Source organism: Pygocentrus nattereri, chromosome 21, assembly GCF_015220715.1.
Source record: "Pygocentrus nattereri isolate fPygNat1 chromosome 21, fPygNat1.pri, whole genome shotgun sequence".
NCBI lineage: Eukaryota > Metazoa > Chordata > Actinopteri > Characiformes > Serrasalmidae > Pygocentrus > Pygocentrus nattereri.
The window spans coordinates 27,005,332-27,022,104 of NC_051231.1; the positions used below are offsets into that span (position 1 = coordinate 27,005,332).

At 36.8% G+C, this 16,773-nt stretch overlaps 1 protein-coding gene across 2 annotated transcripts in view; it reads right to left on the bottom strand.

Moving 5' to 3' along the window:
• The window catches only part of prkcdb (protein kinase C, delta b), a 45,618-nt gene that overhangs the window by 7,122 nt on the left and 21,723 nt on the right, over positions 1-16,773 (bottom strand). The window contains exons 2-12 of one of the 2 annotated variants that reach the window (XM_017711925.2): positions 16,356-16,477; positions 15,116-15,382; positions 12,332-12,491; positions 10,608-10,639; positions 8,291-8,376; positions 6,893-7,022; positions 5,926-6,026; positions 5,575-5,662; positions 4,737-4,870; positions 4,302-4,475; positions 904-995 (exon numbers count right to left, since the gene is read on the bottom strand). In XM_017711925.2, coding sequence (XP_017567414.1) covers positions 904-995; positions 4,302-4,475; positions 4,737-4,870; positions 5,575-5,662; positions 5,926-6,026; positions 6,893-7,022; positions 8,291-8,376; positions 10,608-10,639; positions 12,332-12,491; positions 15,116-15,382; positions 16,356-16,464 — 1,373 coding nt within the window. In that variant the 5' untranslated portion in view covers positions 16,465-16,477. Of the gene's footprint in view, positions 1-903; positions 996-4,301; positions 4,476-4,736; positions 4,874-5,574; positions 5,663-5,925; positions 6,027-6,892; positions 7,023-8,290; positions 8,377-10,607; positions 10,640-12,331; positions 12,492-15,115; positions 15,383-16,355; positions 16,478-16,773 lie in introns of both variants that reach the window. The other variant, XM_017711915.2, reaches the window with a different exon arrangement.

The window sequence follows — 16,773 nt, forward strand, 5'->3', positions numbered from 1 at the left end:
ATATGAAGCCAAATCTTACTTATGGTTTCAGAACACATTTTTAAAAAATAAAATGAAGTGGCAAAATCTAGGACTGGTTTAAACCGTGTTTAAGAAATGCAGCATTCAATAATCTACTTAGTCACTATTTAGTGAAAGACCAGTACTTCACCTCTCTATTCATCAAACAAATCTAACAAATAAGGGCTATTTTGATACCCAGAAGCTTCTATGATTGGCAAAATCTAGCAAGATCTAGGAAGCATTTAAAAAAATCTGTTTTCGATAACTTTTAATGTACCTTACTATCCAATACTGGCATAACCACATCATTGGCAGATTTCACATGATGTCATGAGCCGTCATGCCAGATTTCTTTCAATGGTATTAGCAAAAATTGACACCCAGTCAAATTATACATTTTGAGAACGAGAACACAGAAAACACACATCTGTACATTTCACTGCACAATTTCTGTTTATCTGCTAAATACACCAAAACATATAATATTTGACCTGTGCAATAGTTAAGGTATATTGTATATTTTATTATATATTTAGCTCATATTATTCTTCAATATGTTAGAACTAATAAACAGAAATTGTGCACTAAAAAAATCCAATAATTAAGTGTGTTCTCCATGTTCTGAGGAGCAAAACATCCAAACTCTGTAGAGGAACAAAAAGACCAAGGGTGCCCAAACCTTTGCATAGGTAATAACTACGACAGATGTCAGAACATCTGATGTCATGGTGCTGTTATATTGCAAATCATAATTTCTCATGACAACTTCTAACATCTTCCATGACATGTCTGAGTCATAGCTATGTCAGTACTATGTAGCATAGTTGAAGTAAGGTGTTCACTTATGAGGCTGAGTATATATAGTAAGGGAACAATGTTGAAAGGTTGTGTAACACTCACGTGGCTCTGTAGAGATCAAAACGGCCCTTATCCTGAATGTGGAACATCAGATCACCTCCGTTGAGATACTCCATTACAAAAAACAAGTGCTCCTGCACGAAAAAAAGAAAGAACATTTTCTAAGTGAAAATAAGGGAAGACATCCTCTATAGAGACCAGACTTAAATACGGTTATGGTTAACATGTTGGAAAACAATGAAACATAAAATCTAAAGCAGGTCATAACTTTTACATAGGCCACATTTTATATTTTTCCCAAATATTAAATTTAGCAAATTAAGTAATTGTTTATTAAAATGTGTGTTCTCTGTAAAAGATGCATTAACTTATTTTCACAAAAAAAAAAAAAAAAAAAAAAAATTCTAAATTACTTAAAAATCTAAATTACTTCATTTGACCAGGGGCACCCAAACGTTTGCATACAAACTGTATTTATTTGATATGCCCACAGCAACAAGGTATAAGCGTATGTGTAACTCCTTCAGTCCTGTGGGATGAAAAGAAATGCAACAATAAAACTCTTCCATGAGCAAACCTTTGACTAGAGCCTCTCAAAGAGTTCAAAGTACATTATGGGAAAAAGATAAACTGACTGCAGAAAAAGGAGGCAGACTGAAGAACAAACTTGACTTAAACATCAGAATGTTACTTTGCATCTCTCTTATTTTCCCCTTCCTTTTTCCATGGCAGACGATTCATCACTTCTGAAAATTATATCCTTCCAAACATGACGGTCCACGCTGTCACGCAGCATAAAGACTAATGACAAACATCACAGACTGTATACAGATAGAAGACATTTTTTTCCTTGTCAAACGAGGCAGACTGGTTGTTCTTCTTCTATTCCCATTTTTTATGTCATGACAGACCTTCATGAGTCATGTAACCTTACTGAACTCAAACGCTGACATTTATAGTCAGGAAGCGCAATAAACATGGCAGAGAAATTGCGTTTCTGCTGTTGCAACAGTCTTATAAACTATGGGTCAAAGCCTTTGAGCTCAAAAGTGACTCAGCTATGATTCTTTGGGAAAAAATTGAATGCACCATGAAACCATGATTCAGTTCAATTATTATGGCACAAGTGTACACACAAATGTAACTATAGGAACTATTTACACAGCACTGGAATTTAGACCACGTTTGAAAATAGCCTGAGAATTTAACTTTTTTCCAATTTACACAATTTTCAACTCTCAGCAGGTGTACACAATCTGTCATGACATGTTTGGTGTCCACATTTTGCTTCTTTAGCTTAGCACAAGAGCTACAAGGCTAGCAAATACACTGTTTAGAAGGCTACATGACACCTACATAAGTGCCTCATGACATACATAAACATTTATAAATGCTTATTCCAAAAGGCGTGAGCTGTCATAAAGACCGCTTTTGTCATCTTTGATGTCAACTTGAAATAACAACTAAGTCAAAAGACATAGATTTTTGGTGGCATAAGGTTCTGAGGTGAAATGACAGCTTGTTATGACAACTGGCTTTGTAGCTCTTTCTTTTTTGGGGGGTTGTGAAACAGCTTGACAAAATGAGGCAGTTGGCAAAACAAAACAAAAGTGAGGTCATCCTGATATTACAGATTGAGATGTGGCCCTGGATTAACAGTGGAGGTGCTTAAACTGAACTCAACCAATCACAAATTTCATACTATGTCATCACCACACACGACCGGGTCGTTCTTTATTTTCTATTTTTAACTGCAGCTAAGTGAAGCTCCAGCTCGTCTGTACCTCCTGGTGAAGAGAAGCAATTTCTTTTAGAAGCTCCTCGTTTTACATCATCCATGCGTAATAATGTAGTCCTGGTTTTACATTTACATAAACATTAACTAACCAAACTAAAGCCACCTACAGTAAATGTCTGACCGCTAATGCTAATGCTAGGTAGTTAAGCTATCTGGCTAGCCTAATGGTTAATGCCCTTTTTTCACTGTTAAATTTCAGCTTAGAACAAGTTCTTCCAGCATTTTTTCATACACTTAAAGTAACAAAGTTATGGAACTGGAGCTTTTATCTTGTTTGCAGCTGCCTAGCTAGCTAACAGTTAGCACACTTAGACCTTTACAGTTCAAGGAAAATCATACCTAATATTTCCTTGGGGACATGTTATGTGGTCCCGGGAACATCATCCAGTTTTGATTCTTTGGGCATAATACAGCTGTGTTGGCCCAGGGATTTGATCATTTTATGTTAGCCCAGGAGCAGTATATCGAAGAATAAAGGTTTTCCAAAGACATACGGCTGTAATTTTAGATATTCATGCATATGATTGATGAACAGTGTTTTCATGCCTTTTTTGCAGTAAAGACAATTGAAGGGTACAATGCTACAAACTGGCACTGAAGTCCCTACAGAAGATGTGGCTCCAGAGGGCCTTTGAAAAGCAAAATGTCAAAGGAAACACAATAACTATATATTAATATTTGGTTTTTGATTTATTGCTGCCATTAGATGCTAACAATAACACTTTTCATACTAGTTTACAAATGTTTTTTTTTATTGGTTAGCATGTCAAACAGCACCTTAGAAACTGTTAAATGAAATTCACTTAATGTAAGGATAAGGTTTACTTAAGAAAATATACATAAGTGTCATTACATTGTCATAGTACTTGAATAAGGATGCATAAAAATGTTATAAACTGTAAAATAGATCTCACTTTACTTACATTACAGTGTCATCATGCTTGAATAAAGATTCATAAAACTGATTTTACTTAACACCCACATTATGTGGTCCTTCAGCAGATTCTCTTAATCAGCACAAAATGTGGAAACAGTGGAAGCAAAAGCAAAGTTATATATAGTTTTCTTCATTTCTACATTTCTTTCGATCTATATGCACTGGGTCACCCTATTGTCACCAAAAATCTGTCACTGGACATAGATGTTATATCAAGTTGACATCAAAGTTGACGAAAGCAGTCTTTATGATAGCTCAAGCCTTATTTATATATGAATAAGTATTTATAAATGTTAATGTATGTTTGTGTCAGCTGTCATGAAGTACTTATGTAGGTGTCATGTCACATTCTAAACAGCGCCCTACAGTAAAGAGTTACCGTTTATGCTATAAACCAGATCACGTCTGCGAATCTTAATGAAGACCTGGAGGCATTTTTGTAAGCAAGTTGAGTTTTTTCTGTATTTACAGAAAAGATTTGAGTGACCACTGACTTCCAATGTTTGTTAGCAACATTAGTGTGGTAGATCCAGTGCTAAACTGAGAAAAAAAGAAAATTTGGACACCAAACATGTTATAGGTGATTACAGCTGGTTCAGTGTAAAATTGTGCAAATTATATTTTTCTCTGAACCTCTCAATTTAAAGATTAAATGGAGGCTTTAAAGTCTTGAAAAACAGTTTTGGGCAGGACTGACTGTCTCACCTTGGTCTGGAAGGTACAGTAGAGGTGTGTGAGGAAGGGGTTATCCCAGGCTAACGCTAGGACCCTCTTTTCCACCATGGTGCACTCCACGTCATCATCCATCAGTACCACGTCCTTCTTCAGAGCCTTCACTGCAAAGTACTCGCCACGACCCCTGAGCTCAGCCAGCAGCACCTAACAGAGGGAGACATGCCAATGTATCAACATTATGGACAATACTAACTATGCCACGTCTGCACATCCCTAGATGGAACACCCTATTCACCCAATGGAAATCTTCTGAAACTTTATCTGTCCCCTCATATAGCTCTAACAAACTGCACTACTTTTTAAATGGAAAAAAAATCAAGCAAATGTAATGAATCAAATGAATAAAAAAAGATTCATTACATTTGCTTCGACCAAACTAGCGTTTTTAGACACCCACAGACTCACTTTGCCAAAGCTGCCTTTGCCCAGCACTTTGTGGAACACAAAGCTGTCAAAGGTGACGCGTGTTTGGTGTGTGATGGAGGCGGAGGGCGCTGTTGGAGTGGTACCATCCCACAGTTTCCCATATTGACTGCTATCTGCTAACAAAAACACATTCAGAACATCAAATCATCACCAGAGCTATGAATACTTACAGCAGTACAATTAAACTGTAACATAATTTTCAATATCTTAAGTAGTCACTGCTGTTAAAAAAAATTGTCAAAAATGTTTTATTGCAAGTACTCTAACATATTGTTGACAAGAAACTGTAGAGCTCATATTGATTCCTAGCAGAAGGTCTTTCCATCAGTATGTTGGTCTTCATCTCTTTTTAGTGCATAAAAACAAGTCATAGTTGAATATTGCTAATTTCTTTCCATTTGTTTTGGTGCATCTGTTTTGGGAGGTGTTATTTAACCAATCTTGGTACATGCATCTAAAGAAGCAAGTGACAAAAAAAACCCAAAGTGAAACTAACCTTGTACTGCACTGCTTGCCTGTATAAAAGACTACATGGCTTTGAATTGGAGGCATTTTAAGCATATGCTGCGGCAAATTACATGAGCAGATTTCCTAAAGGGGCTTTAGTGCACCTTTAATAAATCTTTTACATTCATTTTTTTTTTTTACCAAGTTTACTGTCTGCTGTAGGTAATTCCACTATGTATTAATGCATTCAGTACTTCTCAATGGCTTAGTTTCACTGGCTTGATAAAGTGCCCCAAGGCTCCCATGGTCACTGCCATGCACTGCAAAACAGGGCAGCATAAAAAAATGCACTGCAGTATTGAAGGCTTACCACTAGGGTCTGCTGGAGTATTTTTGGCTATATCCTGATAGATGCCAATGTCTGACAGAGTGGGATCAGGCCTCTTGGTGGAAGATTTCTAAACAGAACACAAAACATTAACAAAACAAGTTCAATTAGCTACAGTACGTTGTATATATTATTATGCAACCTGGCATCTGAGAAAGGCACTAAATAAATGAAACTGACTGTTGTCATTTCACGGAGCCATGCAACATCCTGAAACTGCAAGTCAGTCCTTATTGGCTGTCAATCAAACACAGTCTAATGCAGAAACTGAAAGTGAGAACTCTTCCAGTAGATGATTGACAGATTACATTACACGTTGTGCTGGTCACTCACCAGACTAACTTGAGTCAGAGCCTCAGCTAGGAGCTTCTGGTTTATTCCGCAGAGGTTGGCTACTTTAGTCTGGCATTTATGGTGGACGTTCATCGCACAGTCTGAACAGTGAAAAGACAAAGAATTAAGCATAACTTTTGCACAGGCCACATTTTATGATTTAACACCCCCCTCCGCCAATGTTAAATTCTGCAAATATTCAGTAACTGAATGATAAAAACGAGCAGAATTTAGAGGATGTCTTAACTTATTCTCACGTAGAAAATCAATAGGACATAATTTGTAATTTGACCAGGAGTACTTTTGCAAACGATTGTAACAGTTTTGCAAAGTAAAAAAAAATGAAAAACAAAGAAGCCCTGAGCATCATTTCAAATGAATAGTTTTCTTTTTCCCCCAACCAAAAAGTAGTTTCAGTGTGATTTCTTGCTCAATGTTAAAATATAAGTTGTTAAGGCCTTTGTTTAAAAAAATAATAAAAATAAATAAAGGTTTTAATATGATCTCTTCCAGTGAATTTTGGGTTCAGACAAGTCTTCAGACAGGTGGATCTGATCTATTCATCAGAGGTCCATAAAAGACTGCTTTTCAATCAAACTGCTAGGGCTGACATCAATTTGGTATAAAAAATATTGAATTAGAAATTAATGCAAAATAAAAGCATCAGCTTAGCATTTCTTTTACAGAAAACATGTTACACAGGTATCAGTATTAGGCGATACTCAAGGTTTCAATATTGCAATCAGAAAGAAAGTCTGCAATTTCTAGTTACAATAAAATTCCAAAATTGATGTAGTTGATTTACGGCTATCAGATCAATGCATTCAGAAGGAGGTAAAAATGAGGGGCACTCCTAGAGAAAAGAGAACATGAAAAAAAGATGGTAGAGAAAAATAAATGGGGTAGTCACTCTAACGCTAAAGCTAAAGGAGCTACCTGATGGTGAAAAAGACTATATCTCTCTCACCTTCACATTTGAGGCCTTGCTTGACCATTCCCCACAGCAGACTTCCACAGTGGTCACAGAAGGTGGGGCTCATGTAGTTGTGTGTCTTGAAGCGATGTGGCATGTCGATCTTGAAGCGTTCTTTCTGGAACTGCACCAACACAAAAGAGCCATAGCTTAGCCGCCATCGTGGACTCACTGGTCTACATGCACGGACACAACCTCTCCCTTTCCGCATGCTGCCAAGTCTGACGAACAGAAGCGCCTTTCTACACTGTCCCAATCTACTGGAAACTTCTAAAACAGTCCTATGGACTCAAGTTTATAGCTAAGGTGGTCCCCATTGTCTTTTAAATACATTGTATGCGTTTCCATCCCTACTACTAATCAAATGTTAGTCAATATTTGTAGTACAGCAAAACAGTACTGGCCTCACTGCTACTACATGACTGACAAGGTCTAAACTACTGAGCCACATGGACTTTAAGGGCTAACAGGCTGCTATTGATCAGCAGAAGACTGCTGTGAGTGGCTGGTCTGGATCTTTGGAACATTGGATTACCTTTTCAAACCTACAGTGTTAAAATGCTGATGTAATGAACCAGATAAAAAAAAAAAAAAAGGATGACACCATCAGATTATGTATTTTTGGGACAGCGACCATATGTAAATTAATTGCCTGACTGACTGGCTCTTGGTACACCTCAAGCAAAAGCAGTCCATGCTGAAACACACCTTATAACTTCAGTGGGCAGGGCTAAACTGCTGTAGGCTTAATAAGTTGGAATTCATTACAAAAGCAACAAATTCAACATGGGCTGTTTTTACTGCTTAATTCCCATGTACATACTGTAAGGACTGGGATGTGAATGGCATGTCCTGAAACTTGAACAGCACATTATATAAAACATATTCTTACAAAAAAGGAGAAAATTTCTCACTTTCACAATATTCACTCTCTAAAGGAAAACATGCTGTCTAATTGGTCCTATAATTTGCTGATTTCTTTCCATTGGTTTTGAAGACCATATCTTCACATGAACTGGTATGGTGGAAAATGTAACAGTGCACCTTTAATAAATCACTTTCATAAAATCATTATATATTTATGGCATTCCCACCTAATCATACTAGCTACTGGTGGTAATTTTACTAGGTAATCGATGCAACTGCAAAACTGTCTGTCCATACAATGTATACATACATAACCTATAAATATATCTTAGTTTTAATGTTGCTACTGATTAATCCATAGCAGTTGCTGAAAAATAATCCTTAAGATAACCAATAACCAAATGATACGTTTATGGAGTTAAAACCTAACAAATGACACTGTCACTGGAATGGTATCATGCATTGTAGAGCTGATGCAGGTTAACAGATTAATAATTTACTCAGCAGATATAAAAAAGCCCTCACCACAGTATCTCGGCTGTTGGTCGCAGTTCCTGTGCATCTCCCAATGATCTTATCAATGCACTTTTTGTGAATGGCCGCATTGCATTCTAGAAAAGAAAGAGAGGACAGAGGTTATGTGAGGCAGGCAAACTCTCAGAAGCTGATGTAATTAAGCCGTAGTTTAATGGAAAATTAAATTTGCACAATTTCTCCTTATCCCAAATGTGGATAATCAATGCAGACATGTTTGGTGTTCTTAATTATGCTTCTTTAATTTTGCGCTGGAGCTATGAGGCTAACAAGTAATGAAAGCTTACATCAAAATCACATTTGACACAAGACACAAAATAATAAATAAAGAAATTAACAATTCTATTCCTGGACCAAAACATGTCACCAAATCCAAACATTTTCATAGGTAAGTATTTGTAATGCCATTTAAACTAATTCTTTTTATTCAGTCAAACCATTTTTATATGAAGAACAGGTTTGAATAGCCCAGAAGACCCTCAACAGAGGGACAACTGTTTGGGTAAAATACATGTTCAATTTGGGTAAATAAATAATTAAATAAATAAAAACCAAGCCTACAGTGTCCAGGAATCTTACAAGGCTGACATGCACGTTACATGCATGTGATGTAGTGTCAAAGCACATAAGCAAGACTATTTCAGATTAGTTGACAACCAGTCGCAGTTTGAGGTAAGTATGTGATTAAAAGTGCAGTTCGACAATGCTAACCGGTGGGTATAAACTTCCCTTTCCAGTTAGCTACATTAGCCACCAAGCTTCATTAGAAAACCAATGTTGCAAGATTGGTGAATTTCTTCACATAATGTGGCCAAGAGCCTCCTTTAACAGGAAAAGGCCTTTCAACTGACATAGCAACCAACCACAGATGGCTGTTTTGGATGACTTCTGACATATGAGCACAACACAAGACCAACAAATCCCTGAGAAACACATTTGCATAGGCGAACACGTAAGGATATCTCACATAAAATCTAATAAATGCTTCTCTTGAATAACATTTACAGATTTGATGCCTTGAAATTAACAAATTATGTACCTCCCTCTCATGCTCTCTGGACTGAAGCTGTTTTAAACTGCATTAGGTTAGAAAAAAATCAATCACACACTTAGAGGGTCTACTAGGAAGTTTCAGGCAATGTGGACCCCTTTCTTTTCTTATGTAAATCAATGGAATCTCCCTGCCATTCCAGAATGAATCACGCATTCAGGTTAGGTGGTGGCTTATCAGTCTTAAAGCATTTGTGTTTTAGCCATAATGTGAGAGACTGGATATGGTGGAATTAGAAGTTGGGATATTATCTGGCACTTTGTATATTGGAGAGACTTAGTTTAGCTGATTATATATATATATATTCTTTTTTATTATTCCTTTTTTTATTATTTATTTATTCAGTCTTTTGCTAAGATTTTTTATTATTTTTTTTTCTCCCTTTTACCATTTGGTTCTGTTTTGACATGTTCTTCTATGCAACTTATAAGAAAAATTCTATCATGAATGGCAAATGTTCTAAAAACTCAATAAAACAAAGTTAAAAAAAAAGAAATTAACAAATTATTTTTGAAATGCTAAGTCACAGAGCAACTAAATGCTTGCAAAACTTTGTTTCCCATCAGGCAGATGAAGTATGTTGCACAGAATTTCGTCCACACAGATGTGTAGGTAGCCAATCAGGATGGAACTGACAAAATCTCAGTAGTTGTGGCTATGCAGTAGACATGAGGCTGAGACTTGGATTAAACTAAAGAAACAAACTTTGGACACCAAACATGTCTTGGCTGATAAAGTTAAATTTGAGTTAAAATGGAAAAAGTAAGTAATTTTGCCAAAGTATTGAATTAAGCTCTCCTTCCAGCACACTCTTCAGAGAAACTAATCTTTGAAATGAATCTGATTGCCTGCAAGCATGATTAAACAAAATGTTATGTAGTCTAGGACAAGTCTTAATATTTGACTAGAAAATTGACAGTGAATTCATAAGTGTTGTCGATGCTGAGCAGTAAATAGTACAGCTGTAATAAAATTAATAAGAGCTACATTCTGATACAGCATTTAAGTCTTGTATAGGACTGTATCTGATGTGGATTCAGCTCAAGCCTTATTTCTCTCTTTAGCACTAAATCAAGGCAGTATAAAGGTATAAAATATGGGTCTACAAAACTGACCTATAAAAATGCTAGCTTTGCTAAAGCATCATTTATTAAACATAGCAAGATCCACTTCAATATTCTGATCAAATTGGCCCTCTAACTGCCAGTGTTTCTTGTTTTTCCTGAACACAGCAATGTGTATGTGGAGCACACTCACGTCTGCATTTGTAGCCTTGCTTGTTAAGCCCCCTGTAATAAGAGAAAGAACATGTTAGATACTTCAGGGCTTTATCATTAGAGGTGAAACAACAAATACAGAAACAGCAGGCCAGAAATATTGAAAACAAAGGCCCGGAGTACAGGAAGGGGCAAGCCAAGCAAATTTTGCTGAGCTTGCAGAAATATCTGAGGAATCCCTAAGAACTGCTAGATGAATTACTGTGTCAAGCCAAGGCAGTTTAGATGGCCAACTGAGATATGGGAGTGGGATGTGGGTGTTTAGTAGCAGTGGAGAACAGGAAGGTGATTTTACTGTTTATACAGTAAACTGCAGTTACGTGCCAAACAAAACCCATCTGTTACTTCCATTATCAATTATGTAATTGGTGCAATTAGTGCAATGATTTACAGTGATTGTCATTCCAGCTTTTCACAGAACCCTAATGATTTCTGTGGAAGAAAAACACATATTTGTAATGTCATTTAGTTTTAACAACTTTTTAACAATATAACTTGATATAATACATTGTGCTTGTACTTAAACTCTGCCAGTATTATAATAAGCATTTAATATGGAAACGACAAAGTGGATGAGGACTTATTAAAACCAGTATTAAAATGGATAGAGACTGCGAGTATAAATCGTAGCCTGAAAACCAAAAAGCTTCAGTCAGTTGTAATAAGTGGAAAACAGCAGCTGCTCTATGCCAGGGCTCTTTACTGAACTGCTGCAATGCAAAATACACGCTAATATGTGTTTTACAAGTATCACACGTTTGGGTTTAATCTAAAATGGCCAAAACTGTTCATGTGATTCACCATTAGCTTAGTGCTAACATAATATTAGAAACCCATAGGGACACCAGCAGAAATTAGCATCATCATCGACAGTTTCTATACCCTCATATTTTGACAATGTTCTGAAATGAAGGCCTAGTCATAGTTCAGCACTAGAGTACAGAGGTACAAAGCATCATGGCAGCTCATTTTTCATCACGATTATTTGGTACAATTTGGATTATTTTTATAAAGATACTAATTACAAATGTAAGTAGTGGAACTATGTACATAGCAGTGGAATAAAGACAATAGCAGCAACTCATCAGGCTATATTTTTTAGGGACTTCCAAAGTACTATTATTATTATTAAAGTTCTATAAGTATTAATGCATCTTCCAGTGGTCTACCTATACATTAATTCTAATACTAAAACTGATTTTAAGGAGCTAAAAATTTTATAACCAATAAAATCGGCTGATATCATTTTAGATTTCAATTGTATTCTCCAACAATTATAATCAACCAGTGGTTTAGTGGCAGATATAATTGTTAGTTCTCTACCATAAAATCTTAAACTTTTAATTCTTGTTAAACTTTAAAAAATGAACAGTAGAAACTTATATATTTTATATATTATAGCACTACTGGCAGAGCTAACTGTAGTGCTGATTTCAGTTAATTATCTCTTATTTTTCATTAGTTATATTCATATAAAAGTCAAATTTAATATTGTCAAATATTTAAGCAGTGTGTTTCTCAAACTGGTCTACACATTATCAGAAGTGTCTAAGGTCGGGACTCCAGAGGTCAGGAGTTGCCAAAACAAACAAACAAACAAAAAAAGTTAATAATACGTTATGGTATTGGCAATATTTTTTTAGACCATCAGCAAAGAAATGTATTAGTCAGGCTCCAACATCCACCATCTATCCATCCACTCACCAGACGAACTCTCTGCAGACGGAGCAGAAGGTGGGCTGTTTGAAGAAGGTGGCAGTGAATTCATGGTTTTTAATGAAGTGAACTTTGGCCTGTTTGATGGCTCCTCTCCTTCTGTTCAGCGTTAAAATCCCATCCTCTTCCTTTACTGACTGTTTGCTTTCTGAAATACAATCAGAACTATATTTAGAACTTTATTCAGGATCCTAAAATATTTACCCTACAATTTTCAGTGACATATAATAGCAAACAGCAATTTCTTAGACTGTTATGTGGAAGTGGGCAATATGATGATATATGTTATTGTGGTAAATCATCTTACGCTTTTCTGAGTATTTCATGCAGTTTCAATGTGTGTTTTTATAAATAATTTGAAAAAGGAAAGCTGTTAAATCATTATTTTTAAAGTGGTTATTTAAACCCATTTCACATTCATGGAGTGGTACATACAAGGCAATGTAAGGCAAAATATTACCCAATAACAATGTACTTTTTCCATGATTTAGTACTATTTTGCCATTATCAATATTACTTATGAAACTTAGAAAACACGACTTGGACCCCTGGGTTACATTCATCACCACTGTGAAGATGTCAGTGTCGGTAAGTTTCTCTACAGTAAACCATTTCACATCAAACCACTCTGAATGACTTACATCTCAACAACTGAACAAGAATTTTAGGAAAAACATCCCTTTAATAAAATCTTCTGAAGGTATTCTCTCTTAATTAATGGAAACATAACAGTAAAAAATAAATAAATAAATAAATAAACTGGCTGAAAACTTCAAATGTTTGACAGGCTGTCCTGGGCACTTCATGCGCCAAACATTTTTCGGTGTTCTCTGCTCTAATTCACCTCAATCAGCTAATCAAGTAATTATTAAACCCTTTGGAAGAACGGCTCCTTTGAAAGACTCTGCTGTCATTGGGGGGGGGGGGTCCAGTAAAGTGCTGAGTGAAGTAACATCAGTGCTCCTGCCTCTGTTTAGCGCCTCCAATGTAGTTGTCAGAAGGCAGCATACACTCTGACCCAGGATCTCCTATAATCCTTTGCCAAATGTAGTTTTCTGAAGTTGACTGTGGGTTTCTATGTCGCGGGATCCACCTTTTAGGGTGGAACCAGACGACTGAGACTGAACTTCTGACTCACTGGAAAGCTAGAGTAAACAAAACAAACGACACAGGCACAGCTGACAAACAAGTGTGTGAGAGGTCAAAGAGGGACAGAACAAAGAAGGAGAACAACAAACAAAACACAAAACGTGAGAGAGAGCGAGAGAGAGAAAGAGAGATAAAGATGAGTGACAAAAGAGGGAAAAACTAATGAAAGTGTGAAAAAGACATAAAAGGAAAAGAGAGAACTAGAAAGAAAAAAGAAAAATAAAGAAAGGCAGAAAAAACAGTAACTAATGATAGAAATACAGAAGGAAATTAAAGAGAAGACAGACAAAAATCAGACAGAGAAAAAGAAAAAATAAAGACAGAATGACAGAAAACTACAGAGAAAGAGAGAGATACAAAGAAGACAGAACAAGAGAGAGAAAGCCAAAGAGAGAAATAGGTGACAGAAATAAAAGAGAGAAAAAAAAGTAAAGAGAGCAAAAGAGAAAGAGAGAAAAAGGAAAAAGAGAGGCTGAGAAACAGAGACAGAGCAGGCGGAGACGTAGGAAACATTACATTCATTCTGTAGGGCTCATTACTACGAGCCGGTGTTTGTGTGTGTGTTTTGGGTGGGATTGGCTGTCGGCGGTCTCATCTCGCTCACACTCTAAGACAGAGCTGAGGCCTGTTCAGACATGAACTCTATAAATAGGCCCGACTGTGCCTCTTTTCAGGAAACTCATGAAAGGGGCGGAACGGAGACACTTCAACCATTACGCTCCAAAAACACTTCGCCAGCTACTGCAACAAAGACAGCCCACGTCACAGCCTTCCGCACATTCCCACAACACAAACTACAAAATAAACGCCTTTTTTCCCTTTGTTTTCCTTTGTAGATACTCATTTTGTCTTGAGCTAACATTTATCAGCATGTATAAGCATATTTAAATGTAGAAAACATTATACAACAATTATAAACAGAAAACAATTATATCCTATTATGAATTGTAAGAATGTATTAAAGGTGCACTAGGTATGGTTTTTGCTTTCAATCATCAGTTTTATGTGCTTGGGTCTGTGCTGCATTTTATTAGATTATCACGTCAAATGATCTTACAGCATCAGTAGATCATTTTAATTACTATTTGCCAATGCAGTATCATAATTTTACTTGATAAGAGAACTCTATATACAGAAAAATGTCCAGAAATACATTAAATAATCTCACTGTCATATGATTGTTGATGATGATATGATGAATTTTTACAGAATTTCTAAATGTCAGGTGCCATGTCTAACCCAAATCAACTGAGTTTCAAGAGTCTGTGAAAAGTTTGTTCACCATTTGAACATGTCTATATTAATATAGTTTATAATGGACCAAAAAAGTTATTTGGGGTTGTTTTTGACCAATTGATGATGTTCAATCTGTTTCTTATCTGCTCAATGACTGATTTTTAAAATTCTCATGCTTCAGAAGGCCACATTTACTTAGCTTTACCAAACTCTGGCAGCTGAGACAGCTGTATTAGCACTTTTCCACCACTAGGGAGCACAGCAAACCATACGCTTCACCACAATGGTGAGAAAATGCCACTCACTGTCACTGTTCATGTGTAAGCCATTTGTGAGAGGACTGCAAGTTATTGTACTTGTGAGTAGGTGTTTGTAAAATATGCCCACCTGTGTCAGCATCCTCCACAAAAAACTGTACCGACATCATCACCTTCCCAGAAGGCTGCAGGTCTACCCAGAATTCAGCGCGGCCATTCCCCTTTTTGCAGCGCTCAGCGATGACTGACACGCCAACGGTGGCTTCAGAGAGGGTCTCCTCGGCCGTCTTCATCAGGAGAACCTGAATCACACGGCCCTCGTAGATATGAGCGTCAAAGCTGGACTTCCATGCTGGGTACATAGTGGGCTTCCTCTGGACAAGGGTCTTTCCTCGCTCTGGAGAAAGAGAGCAAAAGAAATAAGTGTTTAATTCTCCATCAATGCTTTACAATCAGTGTCCATTTATAAACTGCTGCCCATTTTATTTATGGCATTGAACAAATCAATCAGGCAATATATTTGCAGCATTCAAAATGTGCTTCCTTAGTGTTTACAGTAGAGCTACAAGGCTAATGTAGCTTTGAAATCTTATGGAAGTTAATACCTACTAGTTACCACTATCCAAACAATAAATAGTTTAAATAATCACATGTTTTAAACTGTGCATATATGTTAAAGGTAAAATCAAATCTACATCAGGTTAATGTTGCTAATAAACACTAGAAGTATAATCACCCCAAACCTTTTCCATCAATACATCCCCACAATGTCTCTCCACTCACTCAGAGCACATCCAGCTCTTCAGTAAGGTCATGCAGATTTGTCAGTGTGGTCTTTGGTAATGTGGTCACATTTGTGTGTTGGAGTGGCACAGTGTACTATACATTCTTATGTGCACAGATGATGACACAATTATATTGTATGATGTATTTGTTTTGCTGTATGTTTAAGCTAAACTATCTGTGGCTTTCCACCTGCTGTGTATAAATAAAAGAGTCATGTTACCCACACCTTCTTCTATGCTGACACCAATATGAAGTATAATCATTTTGTATTTAAGACCTAAACATTGAGCCAGACCTTCTTTTTGAGTCTCTGCATGTGTCGTGGTCCACAAAACTAGGAATCCGACCCAGCGTATCTGACTTTTAAATTGTGCACAAAAAAAACTACATACAGAATCAACAAAGCATGACCCAAGGTGTTCAATCTTTTCCATACAACTGTATAAGAGGCCAACTAATGCCACTCATCAGGAATCGATTAGGATAATTCTCATGTGTGCTCAGTCTATTACCTCAGCGGAAGGTAGAAGGCCCAGGGTGTGCGTGTGTATGCATGTGTGTGTGTGCTGGACAAACACGCTAACCTGTGCTGAGAGACTCCTTCATCTTGATTGCGCAGAACGGCTGCTCAGCCAGAGGAGGGAGGCTTCCCAAATTAAAATCATTAAAGGCGATCCGCAGGAACGGAGCCATGGTGAGGTCTCACCTGGTGTACACACAAACAGAAAGAAAAAACACACACACACACATTAGATGTTGAAACAGCTGTTTACAGACTTGGCCCAATGAACAGTAAGCTACAGGAAATGTTGCTAGAGATAATTTCTTGTGCTGCAGACAGAGAAAAGAGCAACTTCCACATTACCAGCCTACACAGGAACAGCAGAAACGAAAACAAAGGAGCCCTTATGCTCCACATTAGAGCCTTCTGCATTATCTTGATTAATCTCAATTAAAATGTACCTTTCTGATAAATTGGTAATAAGTATTGCCTATTTAAAT